General features: G+C 50.7%; 1 protein-coding gene across 2 annotated transcripts; it reads left to right on the forward strand.

The window, feature by feature from the left end:
• Positions 1-21: 21 nt before the first annotated feature.
• Positions 22-19,713, forward strand: Arhgap1 (Rho GTPase activating protein 1). 2 transcript variants are annotated; one of them, XM_013360665.4, is made up of 13 exons: positions 22-163; positions 3,705-3,864; positions 4,078-4,173; positions 10,874-10,961; positions 14,991-15,122; positions 15,776-15,862; positions 16,019-16,117; positions 16,423-16,530; positions 16,603-16,679; positions 16,880-16,957; positions 17,409-17,537; positions 17,740-17,843; positions 17,970-19,713. In XM_013360665.4, exons 2-13 carry the CDS (start codon positions 3,732-3,734, stop codon positions 18,156-18,158), a joined length of 1,320 nt encoding a protein of 439 aa, XP_013216119.1. In that variant the 5' UTR covers positions 22-163; positions 3,705-3,731; the 3' UTR covers positions 18,159-19,713. The 2 variants fall into 2 exon arrangements, with proteins under 2 accessions (XP_013216119.1, XP_013216118.1); XM_013360664.4 differs by having other exon boundaries at positions 25-163; positions 3,693-3,864.
• The last annotated feature ends 1,516 nt before the right edge of the window (positions 19,714-21,229 follow it).

Raw genomic sequence — 21,229 nt, forward strand, 5'->3', positions numbered from 1 at the left:
AACGCCATGTTTAGACCGGGCAGCGAACCGGAAGCTGGTTGGAGGTGTGGCGGAAGTGGTTGGGGAGTGAGGCTACCCGAAGGGGGCGGTTCCCGTTCCACAGCAGAGCCGGATGTTTGCCGAGCTTTGACAGGCGTGGCCGAGGGAGCAGTGCCCGAGCGCGGTAAGCTCCAGGGCTTGGGGTCACTCCGGGTGGGGTACAGGAAGAGAAAGACCTGGTCATCTGAAGGAATGGGATCCGGGTAGGGGAGACCCGAGCAGATCGAAGGAAAGGGAGAGGGGGTGGATTTGCGCCTGGGGCCCTGAGCTTTCTGCTGCGGAGATTGCCCTCACTTTGGCGCCTGCCGGGAGAAAATAGTCTCTTTCGCTGACTTTTCTTGCCCTACCCAGGGCAGAGGCCAAGCCAGATAGCTTTGAACAAGCCCGTGGGAGGGAGAAGTCTCCCAGATCCCATCTAACGAAGCATTAAGGATGAGAAATTTGGGGAGAAGTGTTCCACCCTGCCACTTATTCGGCCAGGCTTTTAGATCACTTTCTTAATTTGTGAAATGAGATTAATTACACTCAATCCTGGTTTTAAAAAACTCAGCGCAAATGTGATTGTAGTTTAGAGTCTTGTTATTGTAATGGTGTGGGATATGTGTTTTTGTAATTCTAGAGCCACAGCTAATAGGCCAATGCAACACCAGAAAAAAAAAAACGATTTCAAGAGTCTATCTCTGGTCTGCATAAAGGAAAGATTAATGGAGAAGTTGTTCTTTTGAACCTTGAGAATCGCATAAATGAATTGAGGGATTGCCTTTCACCAAGAGTCTATCTCAGAGAACAATTAAAAATCTTGCCTCTTGGGCTGGGATTGTGGCTCCCAGGTAGAGCGCTTGCCTAGCATGCACGAGGCCCTGGGTTCCACCCTCAGCACCACATAAATGTAAAATAAAGATATTGGGTCCACCTAAAAACTAAAAAAAAAAAAAAAAAAAAAATTTAAATATTGCCTCTGTAAGTTGTATGACTTTTTTGCAATTTGCTTCTCACTTTCCTCAAACTGTAAAATGGGCCCAGTAAACAGGCTTGGTAGTACATGCTGGACCAGTGCTGTTTTGAAGTTAATTGCTTGTGTCCAATTCATGTCCCTCAACTGTATTAGTTTCCTTCTCCACTTAGGAAAAGAATTCACTTATTCTATAATTCACCTAATGATTGAGCACCTACCATTGCCAGGCATTATTATGAATAGGTTTTTTGTTTCTGTGGTACTGGGAATGAAAACCAGGGCCTTGTGCATGCTAGGCAGATGCTGTATCACTGAGCTGCATCCCAGCCTTTGAGTGAGTTCTTAAATAGTGATTCTCAGCGGGTTTGTGGACCCCTTAAATTTTCACGTAAGTCTACATACACCTGTTGACTATTTTTTAGGGAAAAAAGATCACAAATGACATCATTTTGGACAACCATTTCCCAAAAGTTAAAACAGGTACCTAAAGTGTTTCTCAGAGATTTGGGGAAAGTTATATGGTTGATCTGCTGTAAAGGAAAAATTGATCTCAAGAGTGGGAAGTATGGAATGGAATGGAACAGGACTTGCCATTGGTTGGTATCTTAGGCAGCCAGCATACATGATTTCCACTATTTTATCTTAGAATTTTCTTTCACTCACTGGCTTTCTTCACTCTCTTGCTGATTGTAGCTAAACTTCTGGGCTCAAAGAAGGCGACAGCTGTGTGTTAGAGGGGGACTAGGGAAGTTGGTATGGCAGGGAGGTGGGACCATTGTGATTACCTTTGAAAAAGGAGATTATGTGGGGAATTGAGGGAGGTCAAGTTTAGAAAAACTTGACAGAGGAGGAGTATATGGAAAAGAAGTGGAGTTCAAGTTCAGCCCCCTGTTAGATGTGTCCTCCTCTCTCCTTCACACATAGCTCAGTCCCTAACTGCTACTTCTAATCCTTCTGTTCACTTCGGCACAAGTTATTTCTTAGCACTGCAGAAGTATTTTCCTGGGAGGAGCTTTAGCTTCCACAGATGAGGACATTGAGGCCCAGGATTTTTGCAACTCGTTGGCTTAGACAGGACCATAACCCTGAATTCCATGTACTTGGCCCCATGCTTTTTCCATCACATGAAGCACCTACTGTATGCAGAAGGATTTCTCTGGGATATCTATTAGTGATGATGGACCCCCTGGTGCCTGGGCAGTGACAAGACAGAAAGGATGGAGAAAATGCTCAGGCCTAGAGGGTTTTGCTTTGGATTAGATTCTGTACCTCTTATTCAGCTGTAGGCCGCTGTTGGGAAGCAACCCACAGTCTCCTGGTTGAATGGGGGAGGAGCATGTAGAAGGATGGGGTGAATTGCTTCGAGACAGAAGATGGCCTACTTGGAGGGCTGAGGGTTGCAGAGAAGTAAGGGAGTTAGGCATTAGAGTGAAGGTTCTTAGTTCTCACTGAGAGGATGTGGATAAGGCCAGGGGAGAGGGAGAGAGAAAGGAAGAAGAGGACTTTCTGACCCTTTGATTCGGGAGCTTGAAACAGCTTTTTCCACTGACTCAGTGGTTGCCCTGGTAACGGGGTGGTTGTTGCTATGCTCAGGGAGCAGGCTCACCATCCAGAGTCCTTGGCTGTGAAATTTGCGGGAGGTTGTCATGTCGCCTTAGAGCCCAGCTTGTGGATCTCAGATGACAGCTCTCTCCTTCTTCCTACCCACCCCCAAGTCCTATCTGCTCTCCTTATCTGCCCTGCTGATTCTCTGACCATATATGTCATTTTCTGGGCTCCAGGAATGCAGCAGCCCTGAGAGCAGTCTCTTCTGGGGTTGGAAAAATGGATTGAATTAATACCCTCTCCCTCACCCATCTGGTGAGAGCAGGAGATGAATCCCGTATAACTGAGGACAGAGGATGTCACCACTATATGGCCAGGTCCCAGACGAGGAAACCTGGTTCAGTGTCCTCTTCTCCCTGCTTCCTACTTGTCTGTCGCTGACCTTACTTTAGCACTCCAGATATCACTAACCACTCCCTTTTCTATCTGTGCCCTTCAATCCTTAGAGTAGTCTGTCCACCTTTCCACCTTGAAAGTGGTATGCGAACCTTCCCACAGGTCTTAACATGGAGACCTGCAGATTTGTCTTTTGGGACTAGCCAGCAGATTCCATTCCTATTGCTGATTCCTGTCCTGGGGCAAAACTAGTTGGGCTGCTCAATCATGACCTTTTTTCTGGGACCCTGACATCTCTGGCTAACTCCTCAGGCCAGTGGGGAGGGGTGGAGAAGATAGGATCACAGCCATGCAAGGCCTTTGGAAATCCTTAGATTCCTTAGGTTCTTCTAACATCCACCAGTTGCTGGGACCCACGAGGCTTTTGTACTCCAGGAACCCTGAGGAGAAGGACAAGAACTCTGCCCTTTGCAGCTGGGACTGCACCCCCCGGCCAGTTGGGTGGTAGGCAGCTCAGGACCTGGCACAGATCTTCCTCTCTAGCTGAGGACCTGAGGGAAGGTACCAAGCTGTGCCATCCTCTGCCCAAGCTGCCTTTCCTGGCAACCTGCTCCATGGAACTCTTGGCAAGATGAGAAGTGTTGAGGAACAGGGATAAGGGAGCCAGGAGAGGGAAGAGGGGCCAGGAGGGCTTGCAAAAAATTACGGAAGGTGAAAAGAGGGGGTTACTGACCCTCCACCTTTTTAACTCTCCCAGCTCTGCCTTCAGGTTCTGCCACAAAGGACAGATTTTGCCATGGATCCGCTCTCAGAGCTGCAGGATGACCTGACCCTCGATGACACCAGCCAGGCTCTGAACCAACTGAAGTTGGCCTCCATTGATGAGAAGAACTGGCCCTCAGATGAAATGCCCGACTTTCCCAAGTCAGGTGGGCACCATCAGGTCTTGGGCAGCTATAGGCATGTTGGAGGGGAGACCTACTTCCTACTGAAGGGAGAGCCCAGGGGAGCAACCTGGGCAGACAGCCCCAGGATTGGGCCAGGAAAACAAGCCTTCCTGAGGAGAGGACCAGCAAGGGTGTATCAGAGAAAGCACTGTATCAGCCACCTGGATTTATACCCTGATTTTGTCCTTTTCTCAGATGACTCCAAAAGCAGCTCCCCGGAACCAGTCACACACTTGAAGTGGGATGACCCTTACTATGACATTGCCCGGCACCAGATTGTGGAGGTGGCAGGTGAGCACACCCAGCTCTGCACCTTTTTCCTCATGGTCTGTGCTCCTGGTTTAAAGAAGCTCACCCCTCACACCATAGGGGAGGGGTCTGGGGGGCATGCTGGTGTCTACCTATGGTTTGACCTAAGATCTTGGAGCTCCTCAGCACATGTACCTTTCTTTAAAAAGCACAGGCTTGATTGTGATTGCCTCTTGATACTTTCACCCTTCCCTGATCTATGGTTTTGTTGTTTCCATTTGAGATGATACATGGGAGGCAATATGGCCTTGTAACTTTGAAGTCAGAAAGTGCTGGGTTTGATCTCCAGCTCTGCTCTCTGAGCTCTTCCTCACTGGGTCATGAAATCATGAATCATTATCGGGCTTAGTGCTGAGCAAGAGCGTAGTCGGCCCTGAGTGAGTAGCCTTGCCTTTCCCCTTATTCCATTCATTCCATTCCCCATTTTTCCCCTTCCTTCCCCTTGGCCCTGAGGTCAACTTTTCTACCCAATCAGTTATTGGAGAGGAGGGGGTGTGTCAGTCCCTCTTGGGAAACCATACCTCTAAGGATGTCTGGAATGGACAGAGCTTCCTTCCAGAAGTTCAGAGTAACATAGCTCCTAGAGTATCAAGCTCCTGGCAGATGTGTACCCTGTTTTGAATGGACGGAGAGTCCGTTTTGGGTCTCTGCCTCAGGAACCTTCCTCCTTCCTGCTCATAAGGAGGACCCAGAAGAAACCTGGAGCAGGAGGTAGTGAGCCAACTGGCTCCTGTCCTCAGGATTCCACCGCCAGAAGAGGCAACCTTGAGGCTAGGCAGCTACAAGCAAGGGTGACAGCCTCGCCTTGCTCTGAGGCAAGGAGAGCCAAGTAGATTGCAGCCCCTGGAGCCCAGGGTGGTACTGATGCTGGGAGAAGCCACATGCCTGGAGGCATCTGGCCTGGAGAAGCAGCAGGGAGCTCCAGCCCTCTGAATGCTGGGCTGAAGGGTGATGGGGCAGTTGAATAGGTTGCCCCTAATGTCCAATGTGTTTCTGTTGTCTGCCTTTGTTGGGGGCCTTGATCCTGACTTCTCTCACCCTTACAGAAGCAAGGCTGAGAGTTTCTTCCTGGCCTGGTCCTGACCTGGGCTCAGGAGAGTCCCCCTGTGAACTTGGGTAGAATATGGGGATGTCCAATGTGAAGGAGTCTACCAGACAGCCTCTTAGCCTATGTGATTAAGTCACAAGGCAGAGCTGGAGGAGGCTGCCCATCCCACCTCCACAAGTGTCTTCTTGTTCCCCAGCCAGCAAAGCTGTAGCATTTTTCTGTTTCCCCAGGGTGTGACGAGCCTGAGGGGGCCCAGTCAGGTAGGTGTTAGTCCTAGTTCTCTGTGCTTGGCCTCTCTGGGCTCTGGCCTCTGGGGCTGTTGATCAGGAAGGGCTCTTGGTGGAGGCCAGTGGGGCTAGCTTAATTGCAGCCCTACTCTGGGAACCTGGGAACTCGTGGAGCCTGGGAGCTGGACATAGCACTTTATGGGAGGCATGATAGGGTGGAGGCTGTGTGGGGACACACCCAGAGCCCAAAGAGAAGGAGCTCCAGGGGACAGAGGGGCCTCATCCATATCAGGTCTGGCCACTGTGCTGGCTCGGAGACCCCTGGGTGATGGTGTTCCCATGTGCATGCCTCTCTGGTTGATAAGTAATTTGGATTGGTATTGTCCAAATGAGGCTGGTTTGATGAGCCCACAGTGATGTCCCTGACACTAGAAACAGAGAAAGAGCCCATGCAGGAAGGGTGAGTGGGCTGTGTCCCCAACTCCTCTGCAGCCTCTCTTGTACCTGATAGCAATGGCTGTCATGCTCCTCAGTCAAACTTGACTCAGTGCCAGTGGGTTCTTTCCAGTGGTGTGCTGGTAAATATTTAACAGGAGGCTCTCTAGAAAAGAAAAAAAAAAAAAGACCATTATTTGAAGCATTTGCAATTTCTGTCACAGCTGGTTTCAAGCTACCAACATGATGTCAAGTGGCTCACAAAATTCCTGACAATTTAACAGATGTGTGTCTCTAGCACACTGTAGGCTGCCAGTCCTAGCCTCTGGAGTGTCCTTAGCCTGCTCTGCAGGTTGTGAGTGCTGGGGCTGGTCCGGCAGTGCCTAGAATGCCTGCTGGAGGAGCTGTCCTGTTGCTGATTAACACCCAGGCCACCCTGGGAGAGTCCTGATTGGTATCTGGGGAATGCAGAGGCCTCACTCTTGGGCCCCGTCTCACTTGCCACACACTCAGGCCCCTCCTTGTTGCGCTCTCCCCTGGTCCTCTGGAGACAGCAAAGCTGCCAGCTTAGCCTCTCCCTTAAGACCCCAGGGCAGAAGCTGGTTCCCTTCTGGGCCAGGTGGGAGTGTTCTGTGCCTCTTCATGGCTTCTTGCAGCAGCTGCAGCAGCTCTCCTGTCTGCTGCCAAGCACCGGGCCACCCAAAGACTTGAGTAATGGACTCCACTTTAGTGTGTCCAGCGTTCATTGGAGTTAACTTCAGGAAAGATCTGTCTGGTATGAAAGCTGAACCCAGAGATGAGAGGGCAGGGGCTAGACCCTAAGGTTGCCCCTACTCTCATTCCTTCCCTGTCTGGGAGTGTTGTCATCTAATCCCTCACTGTACCCTAGCTGTCCTCCATTTCTATCCCTGTCCTTGCTTCATTTAGTGTGAGTTCGTAGAATGATATGACGGAACTCTGGAACAAGCCAGTATTGAGTGCCCAGTGAGGAAAAACTCACAGTCTAGGGCTGAGGGTGTAACTCAGTGATAGAGCATTTGCCCTGCGTGTGTGAGACCTGGGTTTGATCCCCAGCCAAAAAAAGTTTATCACTTTAGTGAATCAGTTCTTTTTTATTTAAAAAAAAATTTTTTTTAGTTGTAGGTGGACACAATACCAATACCTTTTTTTTTTTTTTTATACGTGGTGCTGAGGATCGAACCCAGTGCCTCACATGTACTAGGCGAGCACTCTACTGCTGAGCCACAATCCCAGCCCCAAGTGAAATAATTCTTAAAACTGGTCAGAGGCCTCTTCAAGACCTCTAAAGGTATCCCCAGTGTAGGTAACTCTCTAGAAAAAGTGTGCATGTGCTTATAATATTTTTCATATAACATCAGGGAGTTGATGGATCTGCTGAGTGCATTGGCAGAGCCCTGTTGAGAACCCAAAGCCTCCCATTTCAGGTGCTATGGCCAGCTGAGAGAGGGAACCACAGGCCCCTGGGACTCACCCCAACTGCTTCCTTAGCCACTTACTAACTCTTCACATTCCAGAGCCATGAGAGCTCACAACTTTCTGCCCCAACTCCTCAGATCTGCCAGGCAGTGAGGGCTGTCTTATTGTTAGGGTGGCAGGAGGAACAATCTCTTGGAAGCCCCTCATCCTGGGAATTTCCTTTGCTTAAAGTATGCAGACAGAGTGCTTTGTCTTCACAGGCTCCTGGTGGGAGACCCTGAGCTTCCTGAAGACCAGATTGTGTGAGCAGGCTGTTAGTCTAACCCTTATCCCTGTCCCCTGCCACTCTCTTCTTCCTCTTGCTAGAGCTGTGAGAAGTAAATTGGAGCCAGCACAGAGGCCCAGAGCCACCCACAGCTGGCCTGGAAGGAACCCAGCACATGAGCATCTAGGCTAGGTACAGAAGAGAGCAGGTGGCATCTGGACCTTCAGGGTAGATGTGCTTCTGGAAGGAGGTGCACTTCCTCTTCACACTGGCACACTGAGGATTCTCTGTCAGGAGAAATTCTGTCCCAGGCTTTGAAAACTCACTGTCTAACACAGTCTAACTCGTAACCTAAACATCAACAGGTTTCAGAAGTGAAACTGTGTGTACCATGTTCTGGTGACCTGTGACTTCAGGCTTCCAACACCTACTGGATACCTGCCACATGCTGGATTAGCACTATAGATCTAAGGCCAGACCAGACACAGTTCTTGTCTTCTACCTTTCAGGTGTCAGGAGGAGACAGGGGTTGTATGAACAGTTACATGAGAGAGTCAGTGTCATGACAGGTTATGCTGGGAGCCATGAAAAGGGGCAGCTCACCTCTCTGAGGGAAGGAGGGGAGGATGTAGGCTTCAGAGAGGAGATTAGTTTGAGTGTCCAACGTTCACTGGAGTTAACTTCAAGAAAGATCTGTCTGGTATGAAAGCTGAACCCAGCCTGGCATAGACAAGCTTAGTGCCTATGTGTTGGAGGTGTGCATGGTGTGACTCTGGAGCCCAGAGTCCTGTGAGCTATTTTCAGGGACATTTATAGAACCAGGGCCACGGAGTATATCTGGAGTGGGATTCAGGAGGAAAAGAGGATTCAGTGCTGTGTGTAGGGGCAGATGGGTGTTTATAAACCCCCTGGCTAGATGTTGGGCAGGTTGGGAGCATGTTTCAGGGCTTGGTGGGCTGGGCCTCAGAACACAGGAGATTCTTAGAGGGCCCTGGCTGGGACTTGCAGGGCCCACAAAGCCAGGCTGTACTTTGGGTGGAAACAGGAGGGGTCAGGGACTGATAGAGAGGTTGGCTGTGACAGACAGACTGCTAGGAGTGAGGCCAAAGTACCAGGTTGCACAGCTACCATGGACAGGGCTGCCCTGCCAGAAGCCTCCTTCCACCCTGCAGCGTGCCCTGTCTCGGCCCTAGAGCAAAGCGGGAGGGTGTTGCCCGTTCTGGAGCAGCTCTGACTCCTGGCCTCTGTCATGGACCAGGCAGGGTCAGCAGGACCACGGCTTGTTAAATATGGGGAGACACTGAGCCATCCTTAGTCCTCAGAGGCAGAGGTGGAAGGGCAGAGTGTCCCTGCAATTCCTGGATTAGTTATGTGGTTTTTTATTTGCCTCTGAGGCTGCAGGAATTAGGCAAGTGTAGTTTGGTATCTCTGGAGAGGTGAAGGGAAGGTCCCTGGGACATGGTGGTGTGGGGACTAGGCCTGGCCCCATTGAACTGTGCTGGCGGCCTCTGACCCATGCTGATCCTGAGGAGCATCTCACTTTGGGGACAGTAGCATATGTCTCAGGAACTTCCCGGCTTTGTGATGAAGCCAGCTGGTCAGACCATTAAACTGTTGGCAGACATCCCTGGTGATCACACCCGTGTGAGCCTGTTGCCAGAGGTTTACACACTCTTTGAATTCCATGTTCTTCAGATTCTTTAATATGAAAGTATATGATTTTTAGAAGTGTGATCGGTCATTCCAGTAGTATAATCAGACCGTGTCATCAATGGTTAAAAGTAAGACATGACCATTAAGTATCCAGGCTCATTTCCTCTGGGGCTTCAGACTTGCTGAGAAGGTAGCTTTAAGAGGTTTTCCAGATACGTGTGCCTCAGAGTGGGTGCGTAAGTGCAGACAAATTTTAAGATGACTGGCAAGATAATAAATGCTTTGGTGAATGTGAGTTTTTTAAATTGAGGTAAAATTTATATAACAAAATCAATCATTTCGCTGGCCTTGGGGTGCAGCTCTGGAGGTTGAGGAAGGAAGATTGCAACTTAGCGAGGCCCTAAGCAACTTAGCAAGACCCTGTCTCTGAAAAAAATGTGAAAAAAAAAAAAAAAAAGGCCTGGGGATGTGGCTCAGTTGCTAAGCACCCCTGGATTCAATTCCCAGTACCAAAAAATTAAAAAAAAATAAAAACCCAACACAGTTTTTTTTAAAGTGTCATTCATTTTAAAGTGTACAGTTGGTGATGTTTAGTATATGGACAGTGTGTGCAGCTGATTCCAGAACATTCTCATCTCCTGTGCCCATACCAACCCTGTGCCTGTTAAGCAGTCCCTCCTCTCCCGGCACCTCAAAACCACTAATTTGCTTTCTGTCTCCAGGGAGTTACCTATTCTAGACACCTCATAAATAAAATCATACAGTAGGTGCCTGTTTGAATCTGGCTGCTTTCATTTAGCGTGTTTTCAGGGTTCATTCATATTAGCACATATCAGAACCTTTTTTTTTTTTTTTTAATGGCCCGACAGTGTTCCGTTGCACGGATATACCATATTTTCTCTACCCACTCACCCACTGGGGGGCATTTGGGTTGTTTCTACCAGGCCTTTCTTTCTTTCTTTCTTTCTTTCTTTCTTTCTTTCTTTCTTTCTTTCTTTCTTTCTTTCTTTCTTTCTTTCTTTCTCTCTCTCTCTCTCTTTCTCTTTCTCTCTCTCTCTCTCTCTCTTTCTCTCTCTCTTTCTCTCTCTCTTTCTCTCTCTCTTTCTTTCTTTCTTTCTGTTGCAGTTGGACACCACACCTTTATTTTACTTATTTATTTTTATGTGGTGCTAAGGATCGAACCCAAGGTCTCACATGTGCTAGGCAAGCGCTCTACCTCTGAGCCACAACCCCAGCCCATACCAGGCATTATTTTTTTTAAAAGTGATGTTGGTTTTTGTACCCTGGCTCACTGGCCTGAAAGCAACCAGTCCCTCTTTCTTAAGTGGGGTGCTCTGAGTGCAAGCACTGCCTGAAGGAAGTGTCCTTGGGCTGCTCAGGCCTGGTACTCACTGACACAGGTCTCCAGACTGGCACCTCTATGTTCCTCACCCCCATTCTTTTTTTTTTTTTTTTTAACCTTTATTATTTATTTATTTATTTTTATGTGGTGCTCAGGATTGAACCCAATGCCTAAGACGTGCCAGGCGAGTGCTCCTCCATTGAGCCACACCCCATCCCCTCCCCCATTCTTTTGGTTCATTCAATCCACTGGGCTCCGTCTTTCTTCATACCTAGGAGATGACAAGTATGGGCGGAAGATCATTGTGTTTAGTGCCTGTCGGATGCCCCCTAGCCACCAGTTGGACCACAGCAAGCTCCTGGGGTGAGTACCTATGGAGAAGGGGCGTGGGACCTTTGCCCAGACCCCAGGTAGCCCATAGCCATTTTCCTTACTGTCCTTCCCTGCTAGGGGACCAGGCCACCTCCCTTAATGCCTCACTTCCTCCCATGAGGAGCTGTTTTATATTTGTGGGAGACTAAGATTTAGACCTAGTTTCTAGTCACAGAAACTGTGACACCTTGGCAAGTGTCTTTGAGCCTCATTTTCTCACTCTCCAGGGGGACAGTCATCCAGTCCTCCTTCCTTATGGGGTGAGATACTGCACGTGAAAATGTGTCAAGAAATAAAATACCATCCAAATTATCATATGGTGTATTATGTGGTCGTGATAGTTGGTCATCTATATTCATAATTAGTGGGATATTATTTTGTGCCAAATTTGGTGCCTGTGCTTTCTGTACCTATGTGGGTTCTTTTAGCCAGATACATGTAACAGAGACATCTCTGAATTCAAGTTCATAGGCTAGTTGAAGGTGACATGTGACAGATCCTGTTCTGATAACCATTCACTCTCCAACCAGCACGGGGCGCACGTTGGGGACCAGCACAGTCAGGGTGTGTGGGCATCCAAGCAGAGCAGTACCTGACCTCCTTCTGCCTTTTCTCTGTGCAGAGCGACCATCTTGTACTTCTCTCCTGGCCGGTTTAAAGCGCTCCCTAAATGTAACATTTCTGTACTGCCAGTAGCAGTTGGAGCTCATTGAGGTCCCGGGTGGTTGTGTGTGGGGATGGAATGGGCTGGGCTTGGGGACAAGGCCAGAGTGCCACAGCGGAAGGGCAACGGCCTGAGTTTGGAGTCTCACCTAGTCCCTGGTGAGCCAGGGCTGGAGGCCGAGTCCCTCCAGTGCCTGTGAATTCTTTCTCTCTAGCCTCTGACTTCCTCCCACTGTCCCTCAGGGGAGGCAGGCAGAATCTTGTCCGGGCCTACCACGTGCTCAGCCAGGAATAGCCAAGGAGCTCAGCCTGAGGGTGGCTGAGTCACCTGCCCTCCCCTCTAGCTTTTTCACCATCTCTGGTGCACCAGGTGATAGCCTGCTGGCCGATGGTGTCCACGTGGGAGGAAGTCAGAGGATGAGGATGGAAGAGACAGCTTGTTGAGGGAGGTGCGCCCGCTCTGGGTCTTCCCCCAGGTTCAAGAACCCCGCCATCAACCCCTGCTCTGGGCCCTCCATCCTTCCCGGGCAGGCAGGCACACGCGTGCATGCGTGTACACACACACACACACACACACACACAGAGCCTGGTCACAGTGCCGAGGGCAGAGGCTCTTCCTCCGTGGATCAGGCTGACCTGTTTTCAGTCAGATTACCTCACACTTGGCTTTTCCCAGCTCCCCAGCCAGCTCTGCAGGTTGAAATGGAAAAAGCCTGAAACTTAGAGTCAGAGGCCAGTTAAACTTCAGTCGCCTCTTAGTAGCTATGTGCTTTGGGACGAGTTTCTTCCAAGCCGTATAAAAATGAGAACTATGGGGCTGGGGTTATAGCTCTGTGGTACAGCAGTTGCCTAGCATGTGCAGGGCCCTGAGCTCCATCCCCGGTGAGAACAAAACAAAAAAAGAATGTGCCCATCTTACATGGTTGTGTGAGCAGTGGGTAGGATAATAGACATGAAATGACATTGTGTATGTTTGCACAGTGTGACTATTTTGAGAGGCTGGGAAAATGTAAATAGATATAAAGAAAAAAAGATAACAATGAAAAAATAAAGATTCCCATAAGCCTACCACCCAAAGAGAAAACCACGGTTAATATTTTATGATTCACTTCCTACTTTTTTTCTATAACATGAGGAACCCTTCCGTTAGTTTTGTACCTTACATGATGTTTTTCTCTTCTGGGCACTAAACATTCCTCAAAGGTATCCTTCTAAAAACAATTATTGACATTTAACATGCGTACAGGAAAGAGAACAGATGGTAAAGTGTGCTACCTGATTTTTTTGTTGTCGTTACAGGATCTCAGTGTGTTGCTCAGGCTGCCCTCAGACCCCTGGGCTCAAATGATCCTCCTGCCCCAGCCTCTCAAGTAGCACAGGCAGATGCCACCATACCTGACTTTTATTTTTTTATTTTATTTTATTTATTTATTTTTTATTGGTTGTTCACAACATTACAAACATACCTGACTTTTAGAAACTGAACACACCCATGTCACCCACACCCCAGCGACCTTTTGTCCCTTGTCTCCACCTCAAACAGTAACCTCTGTTCTGACGTTCTGACTTCACAGATTAGTGCTTTCTGAAGAAACATCCTGTGAGATATTCTATTTGTAGAAGTCACATGATTTCTTTAACCAATTCCCTAATGTTGGACGGCTTGCTATTTTTGTTGTTTTCTTTTCCCCCCATCATAAAAGTCTGGAATGAAAGCCTCCTACAAAAAAGTTTCTGTTCAACTCGGAGCAGAAACACATTTCTCCTTAAATCCTGGACATACTTTTACAGGTTCAAAGAGTTTGAACATTTTATAGCTCCTGATAAACATCACTTTTGTTATTTATCCAAAAGGTAATGGCAGATGAGAATGTGCATTTTCACTGCAGTCTTCGCTATTTTCAAGTGGCAAATGCCGTCCTTTTACGCGTCAGCTCTTTGTAAACTGCAGTGTGCTCATGGTGGGTAAAGGGTGAATTATTGTGCAGTTAACGATTGGAATCAGTAATAATCCAGCATTAGCCGCATTTCATGCTTGCCTGTGCTGCTCCAGGCCAGTGCCAGGAACAGTGTTTAGGTTGTCCTCTCCGGGTCGACCATGTCCCGTCTGGCACTTGGTCAAATCCTTGGGCACTTCCCCGGGCATTTTTCCTCCTCTCCGCCTCTTTGATGTTGTTAGCGCTGGGCCTGCCCAGTCTGGAGTGGCGTCCCTCCTGGAGTCTTCGGGCAGGTTGACCAGCCAGAAAGAGGACTTTACACTGGACTTCCCTCCCTTTCTTGAATTATTCCATCTTTTCTTTTCATTCCATTCGTTCTCTGCATGCTTAAGAGCACATGTGTATGTGCGTGTGCTGGGGTGGTAGGTACTATGTTGTGAGCATAAGGAATCTGAAGCGTGGCTCTTTGGTCTAATAACAGCCTAATAACTGGAACTGAGGATCTGTGGCCACCCTGGTTGCCTCTCACAGGCACAGTGTTTTACAGCCTGTGCTGGAGGCGCTCACATGTGAAAGGCAATGCTGTCCCAAAGTCAAGAATGCAGGCTTTGGGCTGCGGCTGTAGCTCAGTGGCAGAGTGCTTGTCTTGCAATGTGTGAGGTACAGGGTTTGATCCTCAGCCTCACATAAAAATGAAACAAATAAAATAAAGGCATGCTGCCCATTTATAATTACAAAAAAATAGAAATTTAAAAAAATTTAAAAAAAAGAATGCAGGCTTTGGAGTTGCACATGTCACATCCACCCTACACCACAAGCTGTGTAACTTTGGATAAGCACTTGACGTCTCTGTTCCTTGCCTTCATTTGTAGATAGGGATAATATCAGTTCCCATTGTTACGAGGAAGGAATGAGATGATGTATGGAAAGTGTTTGGCGTACCCTAAAAGCTTACTTTGCTAAACAGAGGCTCTTGTTATCTTGTTATTACTGACTCGGGACAATCCTCTGAGGGAAATGTCATTCCCTTTTTACTGCAGATAGGCAAGAGGTCCCAGCTTAGAGTCCAGGTTTTCTGACTTCTAGTCAGTGCTCAAATTGAGAGCTATGGGGCTGGGGATGTAGCTCAGTGGTAGAGCACTTGCCCAGCATGCACGAGGCCCTGTGTTCAACCCAGCACCCAAGGAAAAGAAAATGAGTGCTGTTATCATTATTTTCCTGCTTGGCCCAGCCACCACCCTCTGCCTCCCCAACAGGAAGCTGGTGACTGATTATGCAGCCAGAATAGACAGACCTTGGCTGGGGGGTGTGGGGGTATGTGTGGTGCAAGCAGCAGACTCCCAGGACACCGGTTTCTGTCTTCACCTGGACTGGGCCACACTTGTACGCAGGTCGTGTCTGAGCCATTTTTCCCTTGAAGGTACCTGAAGCACACACTGGACCAGTATGTGGAGAGCGACTACACGCTGCTGTACCTGCACCACGGGCTGACCAGTGACAACAAGCCCTCCCTCAGCTGGCTGCGGGATGCCTACCGGGAGTTTGACCGAAAGTGGGTTGGGGAACCAGCAGCTCTGCAGGCTCTGGCTGCCCTCGAGTGGGCAGGAGCTTACGCTATGCCAGGGGGAGGTGGAGCCCTGCCCTGGGTAAACAGAGTCTGAATCTGGAGGGCCATTGCTTAAATCCCAGTTCCTCTACTTCCTCATTCTGTGACCTTTCATGTTACTTAATCTCTCTGAGCCTCTTGTTTTCTAATCTACAAAATGGGACAACAATGACACTTATCTCAAGTGCCTACCATGAGTAGTCAGATCAGAAACTGCCCATTAAGAACCCTATCTTGACTGGGGATGTAACTCAGTTGGTAGAGTGCTTGCCCTGCATGCACAAGGCCCTGGGTTCGAACCCAGCACCACACACCACACAAAAAGAACCCTATCTGGCCAGGCGTGGTGGCGCATACCTGTAATCCCAGTAATTTAGGAGACTGAGGCAGGAGGATTACAGATTCAAGGTCAACAGCAGTTTAGCAAGGCCCTAAGCAATTTAGTGAGCCCCTGAATCAAAATTAGAAAAAAAAAAGGAGTTGGGAACGAGGCTCAGTGGATTAGCGCCCCTGAGTTCAATCCCTGAAACCAAAAAATAAATAAATAAATAACCAAAGAACCCCTGTCCACTCCTGAGTTTCCCATTCTTCTCCCACAGATATAAGAAGAACATCAAGGCCCTGTACATTGTGCACCCAACCATGTTCATCAAAACCCTGCTCATCCTCTTCAAACCCCTCATTAGGTGAGCAGGTGGCCTCCACACGTGTCCTTTGCACCTCCAGCACGTCTTGGGGCCCGAGCACCTTCGGCAGACCGCTTGGGGCCAGACCTCTGTCTGAGCTGGGTGGGCAGAGGGGGGTGGCACAGCCCCGACTCAGGCCCTTCCTTCCATTGGCAGCTTCAAGTTTGGGCGGAAAATTTTCTACGTGAATTACCTGAGCGAGCTGAGCGAGCATGTGAAGCTGGAGCAGTTGGGGATCCCTCGCCAAGTGCTCAAGTGAGACGGGGGGTGGGTGAGGGCAGGACAAGCTGGCCCTGGGCAGGGAGCTGGAGAACCCAGGGTAATGAGAAGAAGCGAGTGTCTTGATTTGGGGACAGCAGACAGACTCAGAGTAGAATCAAGCCCCATTTCTGTCACAGGGTGTGACAGTCTCTTTAAATGTCTGCTTTGTCATGGGTAGCATGAAGTCGGGTTATGAGGATTAAATAAAATAATCCATGTAAAACTGCACACTAAAGGCCTGAGGAAGTTGGCTGACTACAAAGCCAGAGGGCCTGATCCCTGTCCCATCTGCCCCCCAGGTATGATGACTTCCTCAAATCCACACAGAAGAGTCCTGCAACAGCCCCCAAGCCCATGCCACCGCGACCACCCCTCCCCAACCAGCAGTTTGGGGTCACGTTGCAGCAGTGAGTACCAGGGCTGAGGGCTGCTGGGGCCAGGCTGGGCTGCAGACCCTCTCAACACCCTTGTCCCCACAGCCTCCAGGAGAAGAACCCTGAGCAGGATCCCATCCCACTTGTGCTCAGAGAGACTGTTGCCTACCTGCAGGCCCATGGTAAGTGCCAGGGCCCTTGCCACCCAGTCATGGGGCCACCAACTTCCAAAGTCACCTGCCCCCAGTTGCCCGTGGGAGGCTGCTGGGCAGGGCTGAGGTCCACCCCCACTGACTCTACCTGGAACCTGAAGACAGAGAGTGGGCTGGGAAGCTGCCCGCTGCCCAGAGCTCTGAGACTCACCAGGCCCCACTGTTCCCAGCTCTCACCACCGAGGGCATCTTCCGGAGGTCAGCCAACACCCAGGTGGTGCGGGAGGTGCAGCAGAAGTACAACATGGGTGAGTGGCCCCGGGCTGTGCCGGCCCCTGAGTCGGTGTGGACCCCGAGGGTGTGAGTGTGGGAGGACAGGGCACACGTGTGACTTAGAAGAGTTCTCTGCTTTCTGCCACCCTGTAAACAAGGCTCCCAGAGTCTCTTCCTGTCACAGGTTTAGGTGGCATTTGGTGTTACTACATAGGTCCCTCTGTGCCTGCCTGTTTCCAGGCCAGCGGTCAGACTCTGGGTCCCCTGGGCTCAGGCTTGTTCAGAGGGGTGGGGGCTCACTCCCCCCACATGGTCTGAACCTGCATCCCCTCGTCACAGAGGAGGAAAGGAGGCAGGTGTAAGAGGTGGCTCCTGAGAGGAGGGGGCTTGTGTCCTGGCTGGGGCCTCAAGGGGCCCACCTGGCCTCCACGTGGCTGCTGGCCTTGGGCTGGGCCACATGATCTCCAGCCTGCCTCTCCCACCCAGGGCTGCCAGTGGATTTCGACCAGTACAATGAGCTGCACCTGCCAGCCGTCATCCTCAAGACCTTCCTTCGGGAGCTTCCAGAGCCCCTGCTAACCTTTGACCTCTACCCCCACGTTGTGGGTTTCCTCAGTGAGTTGCCCTCTTAGCCTGCACGTCTTCTGCCTGGCCTGGGGTTAAACTGGGGGCAGGTGTGTTTGACTGTCTACCCACCACTTCAGCCAGCAGGCTTCTGGGCCTGGGCATCTCCCAGGAAGTCTGGTGGGGTCTCCTCATTGCCTGTGTCAGGGCTTCCTGAGCCAGCCCGGCTCCCCCGTGACCCGATTTTTTATAGACATCGATGAGAGCCAGAGAGTGGAGGTGACACAGCAGGTCCTCCAGACACTGCCTGAGGAGAACTACCAGGTGCTTCGATTCCTGACTGCCTTCCTGGTGCAGGTGAGACTCACCTCAGCCTCCCCTGCTCACTTGGGGTACAGGGAGGGAGGAGGGGGAGCTGCACTGTGGCTGGAACCAGGAGGCAGGCCTGTGGCTTCCTGATGCAGTCCCCGATTCCCTCCACAGATTTCTGCCCACTCTGACCAGAACAAGATGACCAACACTAACCTTGCTGTTGTCTTTGGCCCTAACCTGCTGTGGGCCAAGGATGCCGCCATCACCCTCAAGGCTATTAATCCCATCAACACTTTCACCAAGTTCCTCCTGGACCATCAAGGGGAGTTGTTCCCCAACCCTGATTGCAAGGGACCCTGAGCCCAGCTCCACCGTCCAAGCCCTTTCTCTGGTACCCCCAGTTTGGACTCCTCTTCCTGGCTTCAGCCTCATAGATCCTGGGGCTCTTGCCCAGGAACGGGGTGAAAGCCCAGGAGATGGAAGCTGGAGCTAGCTAGCTGGGTGGCTGGTTCTCCCCTCTGTCTGGCCCTCCTCCTCACAGGCCTGGGGGCTGTTACCCTGGGACGTTTTTCTTCGCCTTATACTTCTCACTGCCTCTTGGGGTGCCTGGGCCCTGCCAGGCGCTCCAGAGCCCGGCTTGGCTCTTCCAGCTGGAGAAGGCCTGAGCCCTGTAACCCCTTCCTGCCCCTGTTTCCCTGGCAACAGTGGATGACAAAATCACTGCCGGCTGGGCTGGTAGCTGGGGCTGGTTCTCCCCTTCCTGGTTGCTGGAGAAGGAGCAGCTGAGCCCATGGTTTGCCCTGGCCATGCCAGGGTGCCTCCCTGTCTGGGTGCAGTTGCTCTGCTTTTCAGAAGTCCCACTGTACACTAGCTGGACACAGGCACCCTGCACCCACCCTCCCTCCACAGGCTCAGCCTTGGGTAATTCCACAGCTGAGGAATGACCAGGCTGGAGTCCACTTCCGATTTCTGCCTCCTGGGTCCGCCTTCCCCAAGTGGTACTGCCCCAGGACGTCTTGACATGCCAGGAATGGCAGGTTGGATGACAGGACAGAGTCCTGACATCCATTTTAAATAGTGCCCCCCCGCCCCCCAAGTCCTAGTGTCAGGGGGTATCAGTGACTCAGGCCTTGCCTGTGTCCCACATGCACAGATTCGAGGCCATAGGCTCTTGTGGACCTCTATATTGTGGAGTCATGTCCCTGCTCTGGCCAGAAGTGACTTGGTGCCTCAGAATATATGGTAGCTGCCTTGTCCACTGGAGACTCTTGGAGGGAGTCTGGTGGAGGCTCAGTGCCCACAGGAGGGGCAGAGATTTTACTAATAGTTGAGCCCCTGCCAGGTGGGATCTAGCAACCTTCTGAGGGAGTGTGGGGCCCCGGGGTTCTTTTGTCCTTCAGAAAACCTGGCCCCAGCGATGGTTGGTATCCCTCATTCCACTTCTTCCTAATGAACCTGGGGACCTCATTCCTACAGCTTTGTCCCCCAGTGGCAGGGAATCTCTGCAGTGACCCTCTCCCACAGCCATGGCCAGGCAGGGCAGCTCCTCTGTAAGCCAGGGGCTGCGGGGCCAATCTCACTGCTCTGTCCCCAGGCTTCTGGCACATCAGACCCAGGGTGTGGACCTGCTGCTGGTTCTGTCAGCCCCTGTGTCTACAGCCTGGCCCAGGGTTGGGCCATCCTGCTTTCTGCCCTCCTTTGTATATCAAGCCTTGCTCACAGCCCCATTTACTGGGGAGCCTTTTGGATCTGTCTGGACATTCTTCATCCCCTGCCCCGCTGGGCTGTTCCCGGGGGGCACTTGTACTGTGAATCAAGTGTTCACATTCACACCTGATGACTTCAGTGGCACCAATCATGTATTTCACCGTTTGCACTTTTTATACTTCAATAAAAATGGAGATGAAAAACTGCCCACCTGGCTATTGGGGAAGTGAGGCCTGGAGGCAGAGTGGATGTGGTGGAAGCGGGGGACAGTCAGGAAGCCCCTTCCCAGCCCGCCTGCCCCCTTCTCCATCTGACTCGGGAGACCAGCTTTCTGACCATCTTCTGGGCTGGGAGGTATCTGTAGTCACCTTCCACTCCTGCACCTCAGCGTTCCAGCTGGTCTCCACGTGCTGCATCCTAAGCTTGAGGTGAACTTAGATTTATCTAAGGCAAGCAAGGCAGAAAACTAGAGGGGTTGTGGTGGACACTGGGATTAGCTCTGAAGTCACACTAGGGTTTGAATTTTTATTCTAATCACTGACCAACTCTAACTCATGAAAAAGAATTGATCTCACCTGAGATTATTTTCACCAGAAAATGTTTGTATGACGTGTGTGGTACCTAACAATGAGTGAAGTGACACTTCCAGCTTGATGTGGCAGCAGGAACTGAAACTCCCACTTCCTGACCTCCCTTTCTTCCCACCTCAGGCTCAGCCTGGAAGACTGGGCTTCTCCACCTGCCACTTGGCCACAGAGGCTGTGGAAGACCTTGCACCATTTCCTCTTCTGAGCACATTTTGCCTTGCTTTACAGATTACGATGGTGAATGCGGGCTGGGGTGTGGCTCTGTGGTGGAAAATGTGCTCGAAAATGATGCAAATATTTATGTGTTCTGCGTCCCCGTCCCCCAAAGTACTGGGGATTAAACCCAGAGGCACTTTATCACTGAGCTACTTCCCCAGCCCTTTTTGTTGTGATGGGGTCTTGCTAAACTGCTGAAGCTAGGAACTTGTAATCCTACCCCAGCTGGAATTACAGGCCTGCACCACCACACCTGGTGCCAATCTTTAAACACTGTGAAGGTAGGACGGAATTCTGCTCCAGGTGTTGCTGAGGGCTTGGCTGCTGCATCAGGAGGCTGTGGTGGCCCAGGTGGGCCTGCCTAATTCTCCTTTCTTGCTTGCTCAGGCAGGGCAGCCTGGCCAGAGCTGCAGGATGAGCTAGGATGGTGGTTAAACACGGGCCTGAGCTCCAGGAAAGTAGTCTCATTGCATAATTGGGGCCTCCCTCCAGGAACCTCCAGGCAGGAGGCCCTAGCGCCCTCCTCTCTCTGGCTCTCTAGCTCTAAGCTAGTGACTAGAACACGGAAGCAGTGACCCAGGGAAGAAGAGGAGAATGAGATACAGGGAGAGCTGTGTTCTTGGGTTGGGCTCCTGGCAGGCCTCTGCTGAGTTTTTCAAGTGCCAATTTACCAAGGCCTTAGCAACAACCGGTCTCTGGGTGGAGCACAGGGAGATGTTTTAAAGGAGCAGGACACAATTGCTGGTCATGGGACACTGGGCACTTCACTTTCTGGAGATCCCAATTGAAGAGAGAGTCACAGGACAGGCTTTCCATTTCTGACCCAGGGATTGGACAACTGCCCTGCCTGGTTCCATGGTCTGGGTCAGTGTCACCTGCAGTTCATTAACAGGCAAGGGCTCCCAGGCCCTTACCAGCAAG

This window comes from Ictidomys tridecemlineatus, chromosome 4, assembly GCF_052094955.1.
Source record: "Ictidomys tridecemlineatus isolate mIctTri1 chromosome 4, mIctTri1.hap1, whole genome shotgun sequence".
Lineage (NCBI taxonomy): Eukaryota > Metazoa > Chordata > Mammalia > Rodentia > Sciuridae > Ictidomys > Ictidomys tridecemlineatus.